The 23,291-nt window shown below is 49.2% G+C and overlaps 1 protein-coding gene across 1 annotated transcript in view; it reads left to right on the top strand.

Annotated features, from left to right (window-relative positions):
* Positions 1-419: 419 nt before the first annotated feature.
* LOC144172723 (trafficking protein particle complex subunit 9-like) overlaps positions 420-23,291 on the top strand; it is a gene marked incomplete at its 3' end in the record, with an annotated part of 40,644 nt that continues 17,772 nt past the window's right edge. The window contains exons 1-8 of the mRNA XM_077701335.1: positions 420-779; positions 1,888-2,011; positions 4,475-4,577; positions 5,683-5,864; positions 8,503-8,771; positions 10,613-10,809; positions 16,648-16,719; positions 20,138-20,257. Of these exons, the coding sequence (XP_077557461.1) occupies positions 515-779; positions 1,888-2,011; positions 4,475-4,577; positions 5,683-5,864; positions 8,503-8,771; positions 10,613-10,809; positions 16,648-16,719; positions 20,138-20,257 (1,332 nt within the window). The remainder of the gene's footprint in view (positions 780-1,887; positions 2,012-4,474; positions 4,578-5,682; positions 5,865-8,502; positions 8,772-10,612; positions 10,810-16,647; positions 16,720-20,137; positions 20,258-23,291) is intronic.

Below are 23,291 nucleotides of genomic sequence, written 5' to 3'. Positions count from 1 at the left end.
GCAGACGACGCTCGACTCGCAACTCGCAACCGCAGCTCCGCGGTGGCGAGAGTCGTGGTCGCGCGGGGAGTTACGGAACTAGCATTTTCGGCGCGTTTGAGTCGGAACTTCGGTTGAAAGCAACCGATTTGCGTGTTTTATTTAAATACTTATCGTACCCCTAGAAAATCTTATTAATTTGAGTCCTCGCTGTATCCGACCCTTCCTGCCCTCGCGCTCCCGCCTACACCAGTGGGAAGGAATGAGGCGCGCCTAGCGGCGCTTGGTCGAACTAGTACAAACGGCGTGCGGATAAATCCGGATTAAATGGGCAGCCGTATCAATATACCCAGCATCTGTTTTTGATCCCTTTCGGCGTTGCCTCCTCCTACCGTTTGCTTTCGTTTCGTTCACAAACCTACAGGTTCCCCGTTCGTCGAAACTGATACGCGTTACGCGTCGTCCTAAACGCTCGAATCCCGGCGTGTGTCGGGCAGCCGATGCGCATGTCTAGTGCGAGCTGACGGCGGGTGACATGAGCGGGGCCGTGGACTTCGAGGCCCGGCTCGAAGACCACCACTGCCTGCTGGTGCTGGTTCAGCCGCTGGTACCGGCGGGATCGCTGTGGGAGCGGGCGCTGGGCCACATACGTCGTGTCCGCTGGACCCGTCTCAGCGACCAGCAGCAGCCCGACGGCAGTCGCTGCGTCTGGCTGCGGTATGCCACAAGTTACCCTGCCGACGGAAGCCTCTGGGGCGACTTCCAGGCCCACCGGCGGGTCCTGGGAGTGCTCACTGTCGGTGAGGCATTTCGTCTCTTTTTATTTGCCTGTGCGGAGTAGTTACTGGGCATCCCGAAACTGCTCCCGCCGTAGGAATTGAATGGGATCATAAAACGCGGTTTTGGAGCATTTCTGAACAGTGCTGCTCAGAACAAGAAGTTTCCAAATGACGTCTCGCTTATTTGACAAATAAGCGAGACCTCTGATCGGATATGCTTGGCCGTTCGTGCAATATATGTTCATTGGAAGTAACATACAACAGAAAAGGGGGGGGGGGGGGGTCGCTGCATTCGCGACTAGCGAGGGGATGGGTATATACACTTGTGCTTCGTTTTCTGAGGTTTTGTACCAGAGAAGTGGTCTGGTTGCTGGCAAGAGTTTGCATTGTGGCCGTGAAGGCGCATGAATCAAGCTCCATTTTATCACTCCTAGCGACGTCACGAAGTTCAGTGGCAGACCATCGCATGCTGTGTAACACCTCGTTCTGAGAGCTCAGGAGCAGGGGCTGTGCTTGAGCAATGACTTCTTTGTGCGAAGTTAGATTGTCAGTTCTCAGCGTGTCCTCAGCGTTGTTAATGAACACTGCACCACCTCAACGTGAATCATTTGGCAGACCCCACATTGCAGCGCATAGTGGAACACTGCGCTGATGCATCAGCTTTTTCGAGAGACGCTGTCATTTTTGTTTGGACGCCATATACTGACGCTGTGTGGTGCTAGCTTCGCATTCTACCAAAAGTAGAGGGGCAAGTGATCCTTTTAATGTCTGTCGTTTATGCCCTTACCAATTATTCATAGGTAATGAGTGAATTTTGTGAACTATACCCTCATGCATAGCAAATGACGACCCCGCAAGAACAGAAGGATACGGACGTTCGTGGTGCATGGTCTATAGCAACTGAGTCTCGTTCACACCCCATACATCTCGAGTTTAATTCTGATTCACACACCCGAAAGCTCTTGTACGCTTCTATAGTATTAGTTTTGAGATTAATGGCTCACTTGTCTACTTTCTCGTTGTACCTGTACACACTTCGCCCTCACGGCCATTCTTTCAGAGACACCCATTCATTGTGCTCCGTCATTGTGTGGCTGCGTTTTTTCTCTCCCTCTCTCTCCTTATGCAGGTGAGTGCAGTGATTCCCACAGTGTGGAGGCATTGTGCGGCCTCCATGAGCAGCTTCTGCATCAGCATCCGACGGCGATTGACTCCCGCTGCTTCCTCTTTGGGTCCCGTCCCACGCTGTCTGCGTAAGGGACCTCTTTTAAAGGTCTTTCTTGGGCTACTTAACGGCAGAAATTTTGGTCTGTCTGTATGTCTGTGTCTGTGACTCGATTCAGCCACCCGGCCAAGTGAAACAAGAGCTACCGAATAGTCTTGTGTACCCACAGCCAATTGTAAACGTCCAAGTCTGGTGGCAATGTTCATACTTGTCAACAGTGGTGAACAAGAACAAGGGTTTATGCAAATATAAGGAAGAAAATTAATACATGAGTGATATTTGCAATCTTCGTTTATTGAAAAATTCCTGGATGCGTGGTTTTTGCGATAGAAAATGAAATACTGCATCAACTGCAGAAACCCGTCGCCTGCTGTTGCCCACGCTACTATAGCTCCTGGTGAAATTTAAAGGGACCCTGCAACATCCTTCGTGCAGTGCAAGTAAACCTGCGCGACGTTCAGATTAGACGTCCAGGAACACCCGAGCGAAATATTGCACGGGCACGTGAAGCGGTAACCGTGCAGATCGCCATGAAAGTCGCGGAAAAACCAACCGCTCTCTCTTCAATTCGCCTCATTATGCACCCCTGGCATGGCCTCTGCGACGTCAATCGGGCCATGGCTGTCCTGGCTGTCCTATTGGCTGTCGCCGGTCAACTTTGCGGCTAAAATCTGGCAGTTCCTGTGACGATCAGCCGTCGTCGGCGCTGTGTATGAACCTCTTCTATGTCTGAACCTGTCCGCATGCTTTTGGTGTTTCTTTTGTTTTGAGTGCGCGAAGTTTGAGCGACGAAATGAATATTCCACTTTCAACGAGCCCACTCGACAACAAACGTTTTTTGCTCCAAAAACGCCCTACCAGCCTGAGTGCTTGCTTGCGAGCAGGCCACCATGCCTGCTTTTTTTGTGGCACCAGACCGGAAATAGGCCCGTCTACGTTGCGGGGAAAAGGACGAAACTCCCCGGCTTGTGACATATCGAAGGCCGCCGAACAGAACGCCGCGTGCCGCCCCCCTCTCCGGGAGAGAGCGCGCAGCTTTCGTCGCGTTGTCCGCGGTTGAGTTGAGAGGGAACATTTATGCGCGATTTTTCATCGCGCGTAGTTTCAGTGATAGTGAACGGAATTTCATAATTCTTGCGGGAGGAGATTGCTGGGACAATAGACTTTACCCCAAAATACATTCCGAGTAGTCGATGGTAAGTGTTGCAGGGTCCCTTTAAGAAATCAACGGCAACGAAAGATTGCACTAGATAGGTTCCACATTCCGCATGGAACCCTCGTGGAGTAGGGCAATGTGGCTTGGTTCTATAAACGTTGAAGTAGGGTGCCTTGATTCACGTGCGTCTCCGCTGTACGGTGCTGGCATCGAGGCTTCTGACTTGGGGCAGTGGAACGCGGTAAATTTAAATTGACTTGAGCAAACCTCTAGTGTGTAATCTCGGGAGGAATGAGACGGGAGAGGAACAGCATGAGAGGTGAGTGGGAAAGAGAATATTCTTGGCAGGGGTGCCAGTCGACTATCGTCTTTCATTGGAATTTGCAACGAAAGGAGCCGATAAGCGGTATTTTTTACATTTTTGACCGAATCACAACTGTATGCCAACATGTGGGGATTATCATGTTGGAAAGGTGCAGAAATGCGGCCATAATTAATGGAGGGCCATGAAGACAAAGCACAACTTTGTTGTCAATGGACTAGCCTTTGGTAGCTGACTCAACTCCATTCCAGCCACGAAAGATGTTCTTTAGCCGAGAAAAATGCAAGAAATGTCGAGAAACTGTCAAATGTCGCGTTGCACTGACCTAACATAGGCCAGCACTAAAGACGTAGTCATCAGTGTTTTAACTGCACGTTAACATTCATGCAATATGATCAAACGCAACTTGAGGCCTCACTAGAGTGATCGAGTCATGACTCTGCTGCGGAACACGAGGTCGCGAGTTTGATTCCCGGCCACGGCGGCCGCTTTTCTGATGGAGGCGCAAAAGCAAGAAAGCCCGTGTGTACGAGATTTCAGCACACGTTAAAGATCCCCAGGTGGTCAAAATTAACCCGGAGCCCTCCACTACGGCGCGCCTCGTCGCCTGCGTTGCGTCGGCGCATTAAAACCCTACAATCGATGGAGTCATGAGTCTTGGTGGGCAGCTGCATATCGTACAAAAATATTCTGTGACATCGTAGAGAAAGTTTTGGAAGCGGACTTTGCCACTGCTTTGTCTGCTTTCCACTATATCTACGCCATTTTTTTGGAGTTCGCTGCAAAATTGGTGTCATTGTTATGGGGGACAGGGCAGTGTTTTCAGTGGACCAAACTTCTGTTTCCTCTTCGTGGCCCCTGTAATAATTTGCCGAGTGTTCACTTACCGGCTCAAGAGACGCCTTGTAGATGTCTTGTAGACGTCTTGTACAAGCGCCACGGTTGGTGTCATTTTGCTGCACACCCATTGGTGGACGACGCGGCTGTGATGAGTGGGGTGGACGTGTGTGCAGGGGAGATGGAGAGGAGGATGGCTCCACCAAGGGCCAAGAGGAGGGGGAGGAAGCCAGGATGGTGGCGCCCTCCATGGGAAAGCTGCGGAGCACCCAGTGCCTGGTAAGGGGGGCCCAACCAGCCCGCGGTCTGAGTGTGGCCTGTGCTGAGTTGAGGGGAGGCTGTACGTCGACTCTGTCGTAAGATATTAGGAATGCCTCATCTTTGAAGAGTGCATCATTTATTGAAGCGGACGCTTTCATAGTTGGACCGATGGCATCCGGTCAAGAAATGAATGCATTGCCCCACAGACTGGTCAATCAATCGAACATCTCTGATAAGATCTCTGGACACAGGGTGCGTGTTTGAAACCGGGCTTCTGTCGTGTCAAAGCGGTTGCATAAAAGAATCACGAGAAGGGAACAGTTTTAGATAAGCCGATGCACGCATTTGGTTATGGAGGAGGACTGGGGTACTATACCTTCATCTTATAAACCACTAAAAATCGTCACACTAGAAGTTGTTGCATGGGTTCATCCTTCTTTTGCGATTTGGTTCCTCGAAGGTTTGACGATCGATTGGATGCACTTTTAGTGAAGGTTGGACGTACGTTTTGTGGAGGTTCTGACGCAGTTTTGATGCCCGAAAGCCTTCACGCTTGTGTCAACTTTTTTTAGGAAGGGTCAGTGAAGATTTTTGTGTGTAGTAGCTTTCCGCATAAACATTAGACAGGAGGGCCGCTTGCACAGAGGGTGTGCTTAAATGTGAAGCAGCGATTGGTAGTACGTCAGCTGACTTCCTCTTTTAATGGTACAAGAGCATTAGCTTGTATGCATTGTACGATATATGCAGGGAGCAAAGAATGTCAGTTGGGGATGCATAATTGGTAAATCTCAGCTACTGCTTTTTCAAAAGAAAGAAAAGTAAAAGCAAAAAGGGTGCTGTGGCAAAGAAGTTGAAGTGTGTGCTTTGTAAGTTGTGTCCATTTGGTGGAGCAGTTTTGAAAGGTAAGATATTGTTACTTCTTGCTCTACAGGAGTGCATTTTCGAGCCACGAAGCTCTCTGCACTTGCAAAACATTGACTGATGCTCCTTTCAGTGAACTGTGGTTGAAATTTCGTGGGCATGGCAGAATGCTTGCGGGTAACGGGAAAGCAGTTTGAATGGTGTGCGGAGTTACCATGATTAAATGAATTTGAATTTCCCGCCCTTCCTCCTGTGGTGCCAGCTGTACCCGAGCCTGGACGGGGAGCAGGTGGAGCGCGACGTGGCGGAGTTTGCCGCCTCGCTGGCCTGGGTGCTGGAGTCCCGGCGGCTGGAGCGCTCCTTCGACCGGCCCTCCTCTTCCTCCGCCCTGCCTCTGCTCAAGGCGCCCTTCGAGGACTTCGTCGGACTGGACACCGACTCCAGGTGAATGGTCCGGCATTCCTTCGGCGCTGCCGAAACCGGTCCGACGTCCGAGGGAGAAAGAAGCGGCTTCTTTTAAATGGAGACAAAACACAACTGGGCAATTCACTCAATCTGCACCATTTTGAATCCACAAAAGACATTTATTACTAACTAGAAAAGCCCAAGAAATGCTAAAATACTTTCAAATTTTGTGCAGCGGTGAGGCACTAGGGGCATATTTTTTAACCTGAACTGGTGCAGATTAGTGCAGTGTCGTGCAGACCAGTGCCAAGTGCTACTGGGGATATCAATTAGTAAAAAAATGAACGTATGCCGCACTGCTTGCACCAGTGTAGCCAGTTCAGGTAAAAAAAATGCCTCTACTTTGCTGGGAGGGACATAATGTGGGCCAGTGCTGAAAGCCCAGTTATCAGGTTGTTAGTACCTGCGCGGTAGCATTCAAGTGATGCAATCAAACAGAACTGGAGGCCCCACTGAAATTGCCAACTATGTTGATTCGACAGCTATTAATTGGGGAGAATCCAGATCCTGTCATGTTGTTATAGACCTTCCCAGACGGTGGTTGGCGAGTTGCCACTGCTGTGTGTGTTCTGTTTATAGTCTCAATTAGTTGTTTGAGGTTTGTCATACGATTTGTGCCATTGTTGTCGGGACAAAGCAGTGGTTTCGTGGCCTCTTTGATATGGAGCTGGAGGAGCCGTTTCTTGCCCTTTATTTTTCGGTTAAAAAGCCTTCAGTTACAACTCAAGAACGGCACCACCTCATGTAGTGTATCACTCCGCCAAAGCGCCGGACTCGTGACGTCAGTGCGCGTGCGTTTTGAAAGGGGTTTGCTATGAATGCGTGATATCGTCTGCCTTGTCTCACGCAGTCTGCTTGTCGTCACTGGAGTCGTTTATAAGCACATTAAGTCGAAAAAATCATGGGAACGGCTCACGCCATGTTCAAAATATTCCCATTTACGCCCTACTTGCGCCGCGCGGAGAAACATCCGGCTACGGTGATAAGGCACAGCGGCAACTTCCGGCGCCGTTTTTAAGTTGTCATTGAGTATAGCTAACTGAAGCAGACTTGAGTGGGTTAGTTCTCTGAGATTAAACCAGGCTCTACCTTGTCCAAGAAGGCACAGCAATTTATGCTGCCTGGTACATTTTCAATGACAGCAGACAGAAATAGCACAATAGATGGGACCAGAGAGGACAACAGGACGATGCGCTGACTAACAACCAAATGCTTTGTTTCCGTGAATGGCTTATAAGGGCATGAGGAAAAAATGACTGGAACAAACAAAAAGCTTGCAGACATTACCATGCGAGGGAGTCCGATAGATGTCTTATTGCTTGTACTCACTGGCGGGGTGCGCATGCAGGCAACCATGTGAGTGCGCTCACGGCCTCCGCGATCGGCTGCCGGCGGCGCGCCGCCGGCAGCCGATCGCGGAGGCCGTGGTGCGCTGTCACTGGTTACGTCGGGCTCCGCGGGATGGCAGTACTTGTGCGTGCTAAGCACATGACTGTGTTGCACGTTACAAACTCTACCTCACTGAATGCAAAGTAGTGCCTCGAGTACAATGTGAGTGCGATTAATAACATCTATGTTGACACCACCGTTGAGAATCGGGTTGAAGCAGTGCAGACGACGCATGCCGGCTTTTCTTTTTTTTTTTCCAAGTTGCGCCATGCCCGTGGCACATCGGCCATGTCTGTGGCCGTTTCCAGTGTTCCCAAGCGAAGAAATTGACAGCTAAACTTTATAACGAATACCACCTATACCTTCTGATTGTGGCGCCAGTGATGGAATGGTCAAACAGATGTTCGTGAACGCAGTGGGCATCACATATTCCGCAAAGTCCCATCCAGTGTGCTGTTTTGTGCTGTCTTTAAAAATGTACTATTGGCGTCAAATAAACGCAAACACAAAAATATGAACCAGAACGTGCAAAATTGAAAAATACTGTTCGTAGAGTTCATATAATGGCTTGCTATTGGTATGTGTAGACATGCACTTTTCCCAACTTTGTTTTTGTAACTAAGACACGCATCATTTCGGCTTGCATGGAAAATGATCGCGCTATTTGTGTGCACAGGTTCATATTTTTTGTGTTCATGTTTTATTTGACGCCGATAGTACGTTGTCTTCAAGGGCACTTCAAAAAGCCCGCAGTCAGCCCAGCTGCGTGTAATGACTCCCGCTCCCTTGCTTAGGGTGGTGTCACCTATTGTTGAGAGAGAATGTAGTGCAATGATGCTGACGAGGTTTGTCCAGCAGAGAGCCTAACATGCCACGTCAGGTGAAAAAATTAGACATGCGAGGAAAAAAGCAAAGGGAAAAAAGAAAAAAAAAAAGATTGAACAGAGGTGTCATCTAAAGAGCTCCATAGTAAAGTAGTAAAAAGGTGAAACAGTGAGCGCAGCACACACTGACGACTGACTTAGCAGTCATGCTAAACACATACCAAGAAAGGTTCACTGTGACACCCCACGAAGTTTGGACGTTGAAAGATGAGAAACACAGTTCTGCAGGACATGCAGTGTCAACATTGTGGCCGGAACGAGCCGTGGTTGTTGGAATGTGCTTCATGGCGGCAGTTAAAGTGCCTCCTCTTCTCGTCCCCCTCGCCCCCGGATTAATGGCGCAGGCAGTTCCGGCGCCGGTGCCAGGGCCGCCAGCGCAAGCAGCTGGGGGACCTGAGCCTGCAGCTGGGGCTTCCCCGCGAGGCCCAGGCGCTGTACGCCGAGGCCCAGGAGCTGCTGCGGGGGGTGCCCGACTGGCTCTGGCTGGCCGCCACCCTGGAGGGGGCCGTGGCCGCCACCTGCCCACCCTCCTGCCCGCCACCCTCCTCCCTGCCAGCCTCCTCCTCCTCCGCTGCTGCGGGGACGCCACCTGCCACGGCCGACAAGAACGGCGGTGAGCGAGCACGGGTGGTGATGGGCTGTGGGAGGGGGAAGTGTGGGGTTGCGACGCTGATCCCAAGACCTGGGTTTGATCCCAGCCAGGGTAGTTTTCTGTTCTTTTCTTTTTTTGAGTCTGGGGAAAAATTGAAACGCGTCTGTGGTGAAATTTGGCTGTGTGTGGTTGACGTTAGTCTCTCCACGGCAGTGTTGTGCCCCATAGGCAAAGTGTAGCATCAGCACACTACACCCCTTTAATTTGTAAATAGGAAAGTTTGAAGCCGTGGAAACAATCTGCATGGAACAGTTCTTCAGATACAACAAATAAACCTAGTGCTTGTGGTGCCTTACCCGCCGTGGTGGCTCATTGGCTAAGGCGTTGCGCTGCTGAGCACGAGGTCGCGGGTTCGATTCCCAGCCGCAGCGGCCGCTTTTCTGATGTAGGCGAAAAGCAAAAACGCCCCCGCGCGTACGAGATTTCGGCGCACGTTAAAGATCCCAGTTTGGTCAAACTCAATCCGGAGCACTCCACTACGGTGCGCCTCGTCGCCTGCGTTGCGTCAGCGCATTACACCCTACAATCAATCACTTCTAGTGCCTTCACAAGAGCATGAAGATTCACAGGCAGTCAAAACTGACCTGGAGCCCTCCTCGAGAATGCACCTAATAGCCCAGCATGATGTAAACCTGGTTTCAATTCATAGTGGAACAAGGCGTGGAAAAAGACAATGACAGAAAGTACACACCATGCCCCCCCCTGCCCTCTTTTTTTTCTGAATGCATCATTTTGTCTATTTTTCTACTCCGTCTCTTCACACCTTTTTCCCACTGTATTCATACCCCAGGTGTAGCTTCAGTGCACAAAAGCCCCGAAATTTGTGAGCGGGGAGGTTCTTTGTTTGTAAAGGATAAAAAACGCTGCACTTCCGGTGCCCGCACTGCGGAGCAGACCATTTTCTCGGTTGGAGACGGCACATTTTTTGGTCATTCTGTCTGTGAAAGAGCTGATGTTTTATCTACTATTGTTGGCAACGAATCAGTTCATTGGGAATGCAAGAACTTTGGCAGCGTGGTTGCCCTCGCCACTAGATTCCCACGCAAGCATGAGGGCACCAGATATCCGCTCAGAGCGGAAATGAAAACTTGGTTGCAGACACCCAGAGATGTCTGATACAAAACTTTATTCTCTAAACAGCTCTAGTGTGGGCTGTCATGCCGCAGTCTCTTCACTTGAAGACGGCTGGTCCATAGAACTCCCAGAGGCCCTCACTAAGACGATGGCAATGGGCCACCAGAAGTACTTGCATCAACTTCATGTCCATGCCAAAACCCGGGTAGAGCCAGTCCTCCCAGGAAGCCATGCGCCAACACAGGTGTGGTGGTGGGGCTGGTGGATGGCACTTCCAGTAAACGTGTTGCACTGATGGGTAGGAAGGGCGGTTGGGTGCAGGGCAAGTGGGATGTGAGAGTACGCCTGCCAGCTTGTATCTTGCAGTTAAGATTGCAAAGGGTGGTTGCTCAGATATTGCCTGTACTTTGCAAGCAAGCCTGTTGCTGCTGCATCGAAGCCGGTGCTCTCTTGTGGTGGTTGATTTTGAGTGCTGAAAGCGTAATGTGGCTGGCGCCTAACTCTGAACAACTTGTGCAATAGCTTGATAAATTCTGAAGAGAGTACTCTGCAGCCTCTACAGAGTAAGCGTGCTGTGAAGTTGTGCATTTTTTTGCTAAAAAAACCTAGTGCCCTTCTTTTAGCCTTTCGAGGAATCTGTTGTCCGTGGAACTTGATCCTGATCCTTGAGAGCCCTAGTTAGCCGAGCCCCCGCTGTTGTGGCTGCCGCTGAGATTCTTGAATTGCAGGTGAAGAGGGGGAGGCCGTCGCCCCTCCTCCCCCTCCCCCTCCCCCCTCGATGGGGTGCCCCCCGTGGCTGGTGGCCGTGGAGGAGGGCTGGGAGGAGCTGCGGGAGAGCTGCCTGCACTACGCCAAGTACTCGCCCGTGGCACCCATCCTGGCCGAGTGCGCCGTCAAGGCCGCCCGCTGGCTCGCCGCTCACGCGGTCAGTGTACCTCTCTCTCTCAGTGTAGGGCCCGTTGGGCGCGCTTCACAAATTGGGGTGCTCTGCTAGAGGGAAAAACGGCCGCTCAGTTGTTGGGCCATCGTAACAGCTGAAAGTATTTCATTTCTACTTGGCATGGTTCGCAAACGTGGCTTTTTTTACCTACCGTGGTGGCTCAGTGGCTAAGGTGTCGTGCTGCTGAGTGCGAGGACGCGGGTTCTTTTCTCAGCCGCAGCTTTTCTGCAGCTTTTCAGCCGCAGCTTTTCCCAGCGAGCTTTTTCTGATGGAGGCGAAAAGCAAAAACGCTCGGGTGTTAAAGATTTCGGCACATGTTAAAGATCCCCTGCAGGTGGTCAAAATTAATCCGGCGGAGCCATCCACTACGGCGCGTCTCACAGCCTGCGTTGCAATGGCGCATTAAACCCCACAATCAATCAGATCAAGCAAACGTGGCTTTTTGTTACTCTCAACCATAGAGTTTCACACAATACCAACTAGAGGGGAAACTGGCGCTGCGATCGTACGCCTCAGTGGGCGTGATGGGTAGTTCTGGATTCGGATTTGCGCTCGATGGCTTGTGGAAGTTGCTATGGATTGCAGGCAGTTTCGTTTTCGTTTTGGAATTACATGAACGCATTTGCCTACGCGGGTTGTTGGGAGAAGCTATCAAAAATACGTTTCTCCTTAAACTGTATGCCGCCCGCGAGCACTGACGCCGCCCTGAGTGGAATGTGTTATTACCGGAGTTGCGAATTCGGTGCGTTATCAATTCATTGCCGGCACAGCGAGCATGAAAACACAAATGACGGCGCTCTGTGCGGCGAAGTTGTCTGCTAATTAGGAGTTGCGGCGCTGCTCATTCGGCAGAGCAATGTATTGTCGAAGCTGACGACGGTTGTGAATCGCTTGGAACAGCCACACCTTTCGTGCGAACGCCGGCTCCTACGGCGTAGACCAGCACTAACGGCGTCTGACAGGGATGCAGTTTGATGAATGTCACTAATTCAGGCAAGAGTAACTTCTCCAAAGGTAATCAGTTGCTTTTTTTCTTATGAGCACAAAACTTCTCTTACTATCACAAACCACCAGCGCCAAAACTTTTACAAGTAGTTTTTAAAGAAGTCCGCGTCCTGCTGTAGTTGACGGAAATGGCAAACCTGCTCCACAAACCTCCTTGACTCCGTGTCTGGTTTTTATTTAAACGTGCCGTTTTATTTCGTACAGAACCGGCTTTTCGTCACTAACTTTCTTGTTCGCCATGTAATTTGTAAACGGAGAACCGGGCCATAAGAGCTTTTTTTGTCAAAAAACACAATTTGCGCAGCCATAGACCTGTTTCGATCCTAGGCAATCTGGTTCCAGAACTACCCATGATTCCCATTGAAGCGTAAGCGTTGCTGCCATGTTCGCGTTGACACTAGCGCCAGTTTCCCCACGAGTTATTAATTATTATTGTATGAAACTCTATGCTCTCAATGACAGAGGTAGAGTTATACCCCTGTCAAACGTGCCTATTTAAGTGCACTTGGGCCAAGTGCACTTGGGCGCCTCCGCATGGCACTTTGGCTGTGCGCTGCTAAACGCCGAAATAAAATGCTTTTGGCGGTGGTGTCAGTGACGACAGCTGGCGTAAATATTCTGCAAATTTACTTGAAATTCCAGCTTTTTGTTATATGAGAGACTATGTAAACAGTTCGTTGTGTTTACATTGTTCAACAGCACTATCAGCGTCTTTCACAAGTCCATAAAAAATGCCGTTGGGACTGCGACTAAACGCCGACAGTCATATTTTCATTGTTATTTGCTTCGCAGCGAATCGCAGCAGCATTATCGTTGAGGGGAAACTATCAGAGTGCGTGGATTATAACCGAAAAGACTGCAACGGGAGCACCACCTCAAAGCCACAACAAACCACCGCAACTGGCCACTGCAGAGAATGGTAGCCATGGAGCAACACCTTATCAGGCGGCGCTGGCACATTGTCCGGCGAGGGATTATTTTCTTCTTTATCGTCAGTGCTCCGCTTTTCGTAAAAACAAATGAAAAATACATCCATATCTAAATTTTAACATAATTTTTAGACATCTAAACGCTCGCTATTTTATGTTATTTTTCCCGATTTTTGACCCCTGCGGCTGGGACAACTGACTCGGTGAGCCGGCCTGGGTAAAGTGTGTTTGGGGAACACACTCAGCTTAAAGGGACCCTGCAACACTCTTTGAGCTGTGCAAGTAAACCTGCTCGACGTTTAGCTTACACTGCCAGGAATACGTGAACCATATACTCAGGGTTCGTACAGGCTTCAAAAGCAAAAATTAAAGGGTTTTCAAGGACTTTCAAGTACCAAAAACACATTTTCAAGGTCCCCATCTAATGTTTTATCTGGGATTATTTATAACTTTTCCAACACAATGCAAAAGTTTTTTATTGCACAATGCCTAAGCACATTAGTGCACATTTAGATAGGTGCTAACGGGTTTGTAAATGCTCCCCCAGCTTTATTTTTTATCTTATGGCTGGTATTTAGAGGTTTTTCTTTTTTCTTGGTGTTTTGCTGAGGCTGTTTGATTTCAAAACTTAGTTAATGTTGCCTGCATCTCCTGCTTTGTCAACGAGAGTATCAGCTGAAATTAAATCCGCAAGTGTTGCTGCAAGGCAGGATGAACTATGTACACGTCCACCATTTGCACGTAAAAGCAAATGTAGATGGAGCGTATGAGGCACAGTGAACATGCAATGAGCAAGCGTCCACAGACTATATGCAAGATAGAGAACAGAAGCTGGCTTTTACTGGATTGTATCGTGATATGGATTGGATCGACAAGTGCCTGCTCCCAATGTTGCCTTGTAATAATGAAAATCCAACAAACTTGTAATTTCACGCAATACACTGAAACTTGATTGTTACAATGTTTCTTCACATTTGTTAACACCTAAAATCCATGACAAACACTTTAAATTCTTGTAAAAAGACAGGGCCATTGATTCCCTTAGGAAAAATCAAGGGTTTTCAACAAGGACCATTTAAAAATTCCAGGACTTTCCAGGCCTTGAAATTGACACTTCTAAATTCAACGGTTTTCAAGGTTTTCAAGGACCTGTGCGAACCCTGTATACTACACGTGCACGTGAAGCGCTGAGCGCGCAAATCGCTCTGAAAGACTCGGAAAAAACAAGCGCGCTTTCTTCAGTTCTCCTTATTATGCACCCCTGGCATGGCCCAAAGGACGTCATTGAGGCCATGGCTGTCCGATCGGCTGTCACTGGTCAACTTCGCGGCTAATTTCTCACATTTCCTGTGACGATCCGCCGTCGTCATATGCGCTGTGTGCGATCCTCTTGTATGTTGGAACCTGTACGCATAGTTTTGGTGTTTATTTTGTGTTTTGAGTGCGCGCGGAGTTTGAGTGACGGACTCAATACTCCCCGTTCAACGAGACCACTCGACAACAAATGTTTGTTGCTTCAAAAACGCCCTACCAGCCTGAGCGCACGCTTGTGATGAGGCAGCCATGCCTGCTTTTTTGTGGCACCAGACCGGAAATAGACTCCTCCACGTTGCGGAGAAAGGGAGAAAACTGCCCGGCATGTGATATACTGAAGGCCACCGAAGAGAACGCCGCGAGCCGCCCCTCTCTCTGGGAGAGAGCACGCAGCTTTCGTCGCATTGTCCGCGGTTGAGTTGAGAGGGAATAGTTATGTGCGATTTCTCATCGCGCGTAGTTTCGGTGATAGTGAACGGATGTTCATAATAGACTTTACTACGAGTAGGCGATGGTAAGTGCTGCAGGGCCCCTTTAAAGTGCGTTCAGTGGTAAGTATCATTCGCCTTTGCTGTTTAGCTGCGCCTGGATGTCGTTTCAGCTGAGTGCACTCTGTGGAAGTGCACTTAGATGGGCACGTTTGACAGGGGTATTACTCAACAGAAACGAGCGGAGAAACTCCCCAGAGGCCCCATGTGTCAGAGTCTGGACCACGGTTGGCCCCCCTGTTCTGGCGGTCAACAGGCAAGGTGATGAGCCTGCCATCTATGGACAGAAAGTGCAAGTGGTACTCAAGCAGCAACTGCAGGAACCTGGGCTGCCGTTACAGCCTAATTGGTCTGCATGTAGGGTAGCTCCCCGGACGCGGGCAAATCACAAAGCTGTGCTGGCAAACCAAAATATACGACGCCTACCAAGGTTAGGAACTGCAGCGTCTTTGGACCTCCTTTGTCCTGTTGGCTTTCGGGTACCCTCATCTTACTTGGGGAAGTTTTACTTGCCTGTGATAAGTCCTGCACTTTGCGCGATGGGCCGAGGACCAGGTCTGTCTGTTGTGGGACCAGTGCCTGTGCTTAGGTGGCGACTTTCAGTTGACAGTTGAATGCTCTTTTCGAAGTTTGCCCTATGTATTTGGAATAGGGCACTCGGTAGACAGTTGGTTCGAAGGCCTTCACCCGCCGCGGTGGCTCAGTGGCTAAGGCGTTGCGCTGCTGAGCACGAGGTCGCGGGTTCGGTCCCCGGCCGCGGCAGCCGCTTTTCTGATGGAGGCGAAAAGCAAAAACGCCCGTGTGTACGAGATTTCAGCACACGTTAAAGATCCCCAGGTGGTCAAAATTAATTTGGAGCCCTCCACTACGGCGCGCCTCATCACCTGCGTTGCGTCGGCGCGTTAAACTCCACAATCAATCAATCAAATCAATCGAAGGCCTTCGGAAGGCCTTTGAAACGGCCGTGTAGTACAGCTACAATGCTTCTGTCACGTGGTGCCAGCTTAATTCGTTGTTTCATTTGACTGCCTAGCTGCCTCTGAAGGTGCTGTGCTGATTGTGCTCTATCCGCACACTCTTCATAAAAGTTGTTGCAAGTGCACAGGAAGGCTACGTTTCAGTTTGTACGTGTAACCGGCACGAGTGCACTTAAACAGCGAAGCTTTGTTATAACCATTGTTTGCATCTAATGCCAGCTGTCTGTAACGTCCCAGATGAGAATGGAAATTGTATCTGGTTGCAGCCGTTACTTCATTTCAGTCGCTTTGGTTGGGGTGAGATCTAACTGTCCTATGCACAATGACATGTAGAACAGGACTGCTGAAACGAAAGAAGTCACAGTCATTCATGAGGAAAAATAGTAGCTGCGGTTCTACAAAGTGTAAGTAAGTTGTAGTATACAAAGGGTAAGCCTTACTGTAAGTAGATTCTGTGTTTAGAGAATTAAAGAGAGAGTCGACATTGCTACATTCAAAGAAACGTGTTACCGATGCGCTTCTGTGTGTAATCAGTAACATTAACAGACAAAAAAATCCCGGGCCATCTCCACTAGCGGGAAACCTGGTAAGGGACAAAGCATGCAGTGTATAAGTGCATTCTTGGCACCGTGGCATTTTTGCCAACGGAGATGAAACCGTCGGGGGGTCGAGGTATACAGCTTTGCTGTACAAGTCTCGTGCCTTTGAAGCAAGAAGCTGTCAAGTGCAAAGCGTGAACGAGTGTCCCGGTGTCTCTCTCTTTTTTTTTAGTACGCGTTACGAAGTGCTCCAGTGTGAGGCGTAAGCGAGTGTCCCGGTGTTTTAGTACCGTAATTACATGAGATGACGGTTACGGCGACGATGACGACAGGAGACGCCAACAGCCCCATCCCCTACGGGGCTTTGCCCCTAAAATGGCGAAACATTTGTCTAGCAGCTCGTATTGATGTGGACTTCCTGTGTTGTGTGTTTGAGCTGCTACATCGCCGTCCTTGTGTCGCTTGTTACAAGGCATCTGTGGTCATTCTGTACACAGATCCACTTGAGGGTGTTGGAGGGCACCGGAGTGCAGTTTTCCAAGTTGCTGTCCCTTTTTCTCGTCCTGCCCAGAGGCCCCTGGGTGCAGCTGAGTTTGTGCAGAGCGTCGTCTCCATGAACCTGGCCCAGTCTGACCTCGAAAAGGTGAGGCGTGGTGGGGCGAAAATGTCGACAAGTTTACATGTTGGAGTACTTGAAGGAGTACTGGCACGAAGCTTTCGTGTTACGTTGTGTTCACTGCTGTGGATGCCCCGGTAATGATAGATTGGCACGTTAGACAGTCAGTATCAGCATAAGTAATTATTTACAGCATCGTTTATTCGTGTCACTTTCGGTTTCGATGAAACGAGCACCAAGGCGGCCGCCGCCGCCATGACAGGGAGGCGCTTATGATGTCACTGTTCTTGTGATGTCACTGTAGCCAAAGCAGTGCTCTGGCTACATCATGGGAACCCTGACGTTGGCAGTTTGGGGCGAGGCGCACATGGCATCATGCTGATGTCACAGGGGTATTCGTTCCGAGCTTTTTGGGGCATGCAAAGATTAAAATTGATTTAAAATATTTCATACCGAATGATTACAGTTGAAACTTGCTAGGAGATGTCTCCAAATACAAAGAAAGCTTTTTACACCGTTATGTCAGCTTTGAGATTTGGGGCAGTACTCCTTTAAAGGAAAGGCTTTTTTTAAAATGGCGTCTGACCATTGATCATATTACTGATAGGTACGGGTAAGTTGACTAGTCACCATACATTAGGGTTTCGTGTTGTTTGGTCTGGAGCTCACTCATACAGTCAAACCCGGCTATAACGAACCCGGATAGAGCGAATTATGCTATATATCGAACAAATTCAGTTTCCAAAATACATGGGAAACTTATTCCTTATAACGAAGTTCACATCCGATATATCGAACTCTGCGCGCCTAGAATGACCGCAGAAATGCACAGTCTCAGAGCGGCGATTCAGATGTGGATTGGCCGCGACCACGGAGCAAGAGTTGCGACTGAGACAATGCGCCTCGCACGGACAACGTGACGCCACACACTTTCCGTAACTGTTTCCGATGCGCGGGACTCACGTCGGAACCCGCGCAGTCAGCGAGTCCGGACCAAAACAGCAGCATCGGTGAACTGTGGGAAGAGCTCCCTCACGTTCCCGATGATGTCGCGAGTGAAAGCCTTCCGACGCTTATAAAGGAGCGCTTTTGGCAGTCGATGTGCTCCGCCAATGTTTCTTAAATTTTGGAGGACGCAGACTCCAACTTTGGAGGACGCGGACGCGAACTGGTACAAACAATGTTTTGTGTAGAGAATGCTATGCTAGTTGAAGCCGCCTAAACGAAAGTGAAAACAAAAATCACCGCTTTTTTCTTTGCAAAGTAGGCACTTCAGGAGGAAAGTAGCTTTATTACTTGCAATAAATGAACTATTTTGGGTGTGGTAATGGCTACTTTACTGTGTTCTTTTCTGCATTTGGTGATGGTGGATTTGGGCTGGGGGAGGGGGGGGGGTGGTCTCGCGGATTGCGAACTTGTAACAATGAGTTCGTTATAGGCGGGTTTGGCTATATCGAACTATTGGATATATCGAACTGATCGCTGTGCTTTGCAATTCGCTATAAACGGGTTTGACAGTACAGTGCTGCAGCCTATGTGTTATGCCCGTACTTCAATGCGTCCTTGTGCGCATTGCTTAGAGAGGTGGGTAGTAGTGCCAGCTTCCTCCCCTCCCCAGTAGGTCGTAGCAGGACATTGCAAAAATTATTGCAAGATTTTTCAGAGTTTGGGGGGTTGCAGAATACTGTTGGATGAAATTCTAGGCTATCCGTGGCATTGTTAGAGTTGACCATTTGGTGTCCCTTAAAAATTCACCTCTATTGCCTTTTGCCAGAAAGATCATTGTGGCTACTGTGCAACAGTTCACACTTGTGCTAGCTAGTGCAGGCCAGTGGCGCCGCCAGAAATATTTTTTGAAGCTGTTACACGCTGCTGGCAAAAAAAAAAAAAAAGAACCTTTTATACGGAATTTTTGGTCTAAAAGTCGCACTGTTGTACAAGTTGCACCCCCTCAAAACCGCACTTCTTCCGGAAAAAAAAAAAAAAAAAGCTTACCTATATAAGTCACACCGGTGTGCAAAACGCACTTGTTAACCAGGTAAACTCATAGAGGATCAGTTCATTAGAAAGTACGGTGAAAGTACATGGTTGCAGCAGCCACCGCTTCTGAACGCATCCCCCGGTAAGCAGTGCTAGACAGGTGCATCTACCATCCAGAGTCTAGACAGAACTAACTTCTCAACAATGGTTTATTGATACACACAGATGGCATGTACTTGCAGGCGGTGTTTAGGCAAAACCATCAAAGCCTTCTTCCTCCAACTCGCTAACAAATAATTCATTCATTTAGACCGTAGAGCTGTGTCTCTTAAGGTGCACTGAAATCACACACCACACAGGAACCTTTTTGAACGCGAACCACGTGCGGGCGTCACGTACCAAATTTATTCGATACATAAGTCGCACCGGTGGATAAGATGCACCAACGAAAATTTGAGAAAAACTCCAACTTATACACCGGAAAATATGGTAGTCTGCGCGCAAATATCATTTAATTTTCGTTTTCCTATGTAATCCTCTTATTTTGTTTTTGCATAATATACTGATGTGCAGTGTGAACAGTGTGGACAAAAACAAAGGGCCGAAATGTAGAGGGGACAGCGGGGGGAGGGCATAACTGATTTTGGGGGTGAGAAAATTTTGAGAAAATTTCGAAAAAAAACTGAGAAAATTTTTTTGGGGGGGGGGGGGGTGTTCTAACACTGACACCCCCCTCGTTGCACCTCTATCGTAGGCACTCTTAAATTGCTCTCTAGCGCCATTTGTAGTTGTTGGTTTGTTGTTATCGCAGCACTGTCAATATGCAGTCATGGTTTGTGGGGTAGGCATTGTGGCATGGCTCACGGTCCCTCCTGTGTACACAGCTGGGCCTTTACGCTGCCCCGCTTTTACCTCCAGAGCTTTCCGTTGAGGGCACCTGTTGCATACAGCCAGTGTGTAGTAGAGGTTGAGGGCGTGGAGTCCCCAAGGGGTGCGCCTTAGTCCCAGTGCTTTTCAACTGAAGCTTATTACTCCAGGTTGATCCCAGAGAAGGGTACCTTCCTCGTAGCATCAGTCTGGCCTTGAAGCTCAGCCAAGGTCAAACTGGCACCTAAGGGGGGTGGTGCAGATAGGAGGGAAGAGCAAAGGGTTCTTTTCATTAAAATGGTACGAGAAAGCACTCTCTGCATCCAAGTTCACTGCACATCCGCGCCAACAGCGTCGAGCAGCGCCTGTATCTAGCCTTTTGGTGCGATTGTGCATACTTTCACTGCGCACTTTAGGCATGAAAGCCAAGGTTTTGCTTGACCTACTTGGTTTAACCGCGTTCTACCACTGCAAATTTGTACCCAAGTTCAGTGTCGCCTCTTCTGTCGTGTGCGGGTCATCTGCCTATACAGAGTGGAATGGTGCATGTTCTTTTCCTCTTCCCTTTCCTTCCCCTCTGTGGGGGTGGGGGGGGCAGGTGGCGTGGTACGGCTCCCTGGCCCGCCTGTATGCGGAGCTGGGCCTGGTGCGCAAGGCGGCCTTCTACATGCGGGTGGCGGCCCTCAAGTGCATGGTGGGGAAGCCCAACCCCACGCAGGTCGGTGTGGTGCGGCTGGGCTGGGCTCGGCTTGGCTCGTGTGTGCTGTCGTGTGTGGTTAGCCCTTTCAGCCCTGATTTTTTTTATTTCAGGCAAGACAGTGTTTTCTGTGTGTTTGCCTAAATTGTAGTGTCCCGCTAGCCCACAAACAAAAAATAGAGCAGGAAGTAAGAGTATTACCAGATTTATTGATGAGGCAATTAATTAAAATGTCTCGCAATTAAAAATTTTATGTTGAGCAGAGACATCATTTTTGCGCATTTTTTTAAACGTCATGACTACATGAACTCACAAACAACAAATGAGCTTCACAGTGCACATATTTACAGATTTACAAGCTTCAGAATAAAACTGACAGTGCCATTTTTTTTTTAGCCTCACTTTCATAATTTTAACTTCCCCGGAGTTTTGTCTTTTTTTATTTTTTTTTGTAGCGTGCACCTACTCTAAAATGAAACAACAGTGATATACTATATCGCAATAGGCATTATTGAAGAACTATTCCTTCCAAAACTCCTATTGGTTTTGTTCTTTATGCGCTAGAGAAACGTTTATGTGGTGGTGTCAATTGACACCACCACCAGGGTCGAAAAGGTGAATGGGTCCTATCGCAGTCTAGTGATTCGTGAAGTCGTACTCTGTATCACCACCTAGGATGTCAGGGTAGCGAGAGGCAAAAGCCACCTCCTCCATTATTGTAAAAGCAGGTGTGACTATGTCGGTAGATTTGAACACAATGGATACAAATACAGTAGAATCTCAATGATACGATTCTGGGTGATACGAATTTCGGGATGATACGAATTTCTGAAAAGTCCCGGCAAAATTGCATTGTTTGCAATGGGAAAAATTTCGGCTGTTACGAACAGGCCTGCGCGGCCCGGCGGATGATACGAACGAGCCGGCGAGGGGCCCGACTGCCGAACAAGCAAGTGATGGCTCTCTCTCCCCATTTGTCACTCTTCTATCTCCAGAAACGGCCGGGCTGTTGTTTTCTGCTCGCGAAAACGCGCCCCGCACGCCCCATGCGCGCCGCGAAACCTCTCGCACGCTGCGCGCGCCGCGGCCGGCGGCGGCAACATGGCGGCGGCTTCGGCCGCGAAGTGGCACGGCCGCTTGAGCGACTGCGTCTAGCCGCTCTTTAAAATGCCGCTCAAGGGAGACACGAAGTTTCTTGTGCAGTAAAGGAGCTGATAACGTTGGCGAAAACGGTACTATAAAACGCCATCCGCGCCGCTAGTGAAAGCGCCCATAAAATATCTGCCGGAGTGCTAAGCCTAAACATCTCGGGCGGAGCCAGCGGGCTGTCTCGAGTGTTTCGCAAGTCGTCAGCGTCTTTTTCTGACCGAGGTAGGAGATACCGCGGGCGCGAAATCGTCAATGCGGCCGTGAAAATACAGCGCGCGCAAAGCCGAGGCGTGCGAATCGCGTGCAAAAACGCACCATGCGGTTCACGCTTGACTGTTGCGGCGTGTAGCGAGCTTCGACACCGGGAGTGAGGAGACAAACGCGAAGCTAGGCGAAGCGTTATGCGCTTTAGAAAGGACTGCTTTGTGACGTGGGGGTTTAAAAAAAGCAGAAAAAATCACGGATTTGTGCACGCGAAAGTAAGAAAAGAAATAAACGAAAACTTTTTTCAGCGCTCAATTTTTTTGGTCTTTGTTGGTTCGTACGAATTTCGGATGATACGAATATTTTTCGCGGTCCCGCGAGATTCGTATCATCGAGATTCTACTGTATACCACCTGCAATGATAGCTGCTTATCAACGCAGAAAATGCCGAGTGTGGAAACAGGTGTCGCTCTTTCCATTCATTTTCCCCCCCACAACTTGTGGTGTCAAAGGTCATGGATAGCGTAACGGGATTAGTGGAGCTTGCCTACGTGTTTTCCTGGAAAAAATCCTGTGCCAACACCACTAAGGCAAAACCTGGGGAGGGGTGAACCATGCAGTGTACAAGTGTATTCTTGGTGCCTTGGCGTTATCACCAATGGAGATGAAGCCATGGGAGAGTAGAGTTATACAGCTTTGCCGTAAAAGCCTCTTGTCTTTGAAGCACGAAGCCTTGTAGCACGACGCGTAAACGAGTGTCCCGGTGTTTTTTTAGTACCGTGGCTACATGAGAAGACGCTTACAACGATGACAGGAGACGCCAAGAGCCCCAGCCCCTAAGCGGCTTCACCCCTAAAAAGAAAAATAGAAAACACAGAGGCATGAAAATGTAAATGGGAAAATTAATTTTTAAGATCCTTTGGTTGATCTTCAAATCATGCACTGTTTCAACTATCCTCAGCCCTCTAACTGCCTCAGTGGCTGCGTTTGCTCACTGTAGCAGCGACATTGGCTGCCTGTCACTCCTTCTGTTGACTGCCAGTGTCATTTCGTCACAGTCCTTCTTATTCCTTCCTCCTTTCCCGCCAGCGCTGGCTGCAGACTTACCATATTTTTGCGCGTATAACTCACCCCTGCGTATAATCCGCACCGCCACTTTCAGGCCGCCGGGAAAAAAAAGATCCTCGCGTATTGCCCACATATTTGATACAGGAAAGGCTGCACCAAAGCTACTACTCAAGCAACACATCACATACTATGTAGACAGAAAAAAAAACGTATATTTAGCAAGCAGACTACACTGACTGCCACTAATAAAATTCGGTTGTTAGAGTGCGCTCGCCCTTGTTTTTTCTTCCCTGTCCTTGTATGTTTTGCACAATCGCTGCCATGGAAGGCTGTCAGTGTTGCTGCTTAGGAGCTTCACGGCACAACGCGCATTGCCGTGAAGCTGCACTGAAGGAAAAACCCAGCGTTTTATCCGTGCCCCTACTTTGCCGCTGAAATTTTCGTATTTTCGGTGCGGGTTATACGCGTGAAAATACGGTACTTCTACAATGCCTTCGCGCAGTCGTGGTAGTCGCACTGTGCTTTGACTTGTTTCCTCCACGCCAACGTCGCCAGAGTTCCGAAGACAGCTCTCTCCGCGCACTCTCTCTGTCATTCTCTTCTTCTCCGTAGCTCACTCTGTTCCCAGAACAGT

This window comes from Haemaphysalis longicornis, unplaced genomic scaffold (genome assembly GCF_048455015.1).
Source record: "Haemaphysalis longicornis isolate Haplotype H1 unplaced genomic scaffold, Haemaphysalis longicornis Haplotype H1 scaffold_253, whole genome shotgun sequence".
Taxonomy (NCBI): domain Eukaryota; kingdom Metazoa; phylum Arthropoda; class Arachnida; order Ixodida; family Ixodidae; genus Haemaphysalis; species Haemaphysalis longicornis.
The sequence above is the reverse complement of the archived record's forward strand: the minus strand, read 5'-3'. Positions and strand labels throughout refer to the sequence as shown.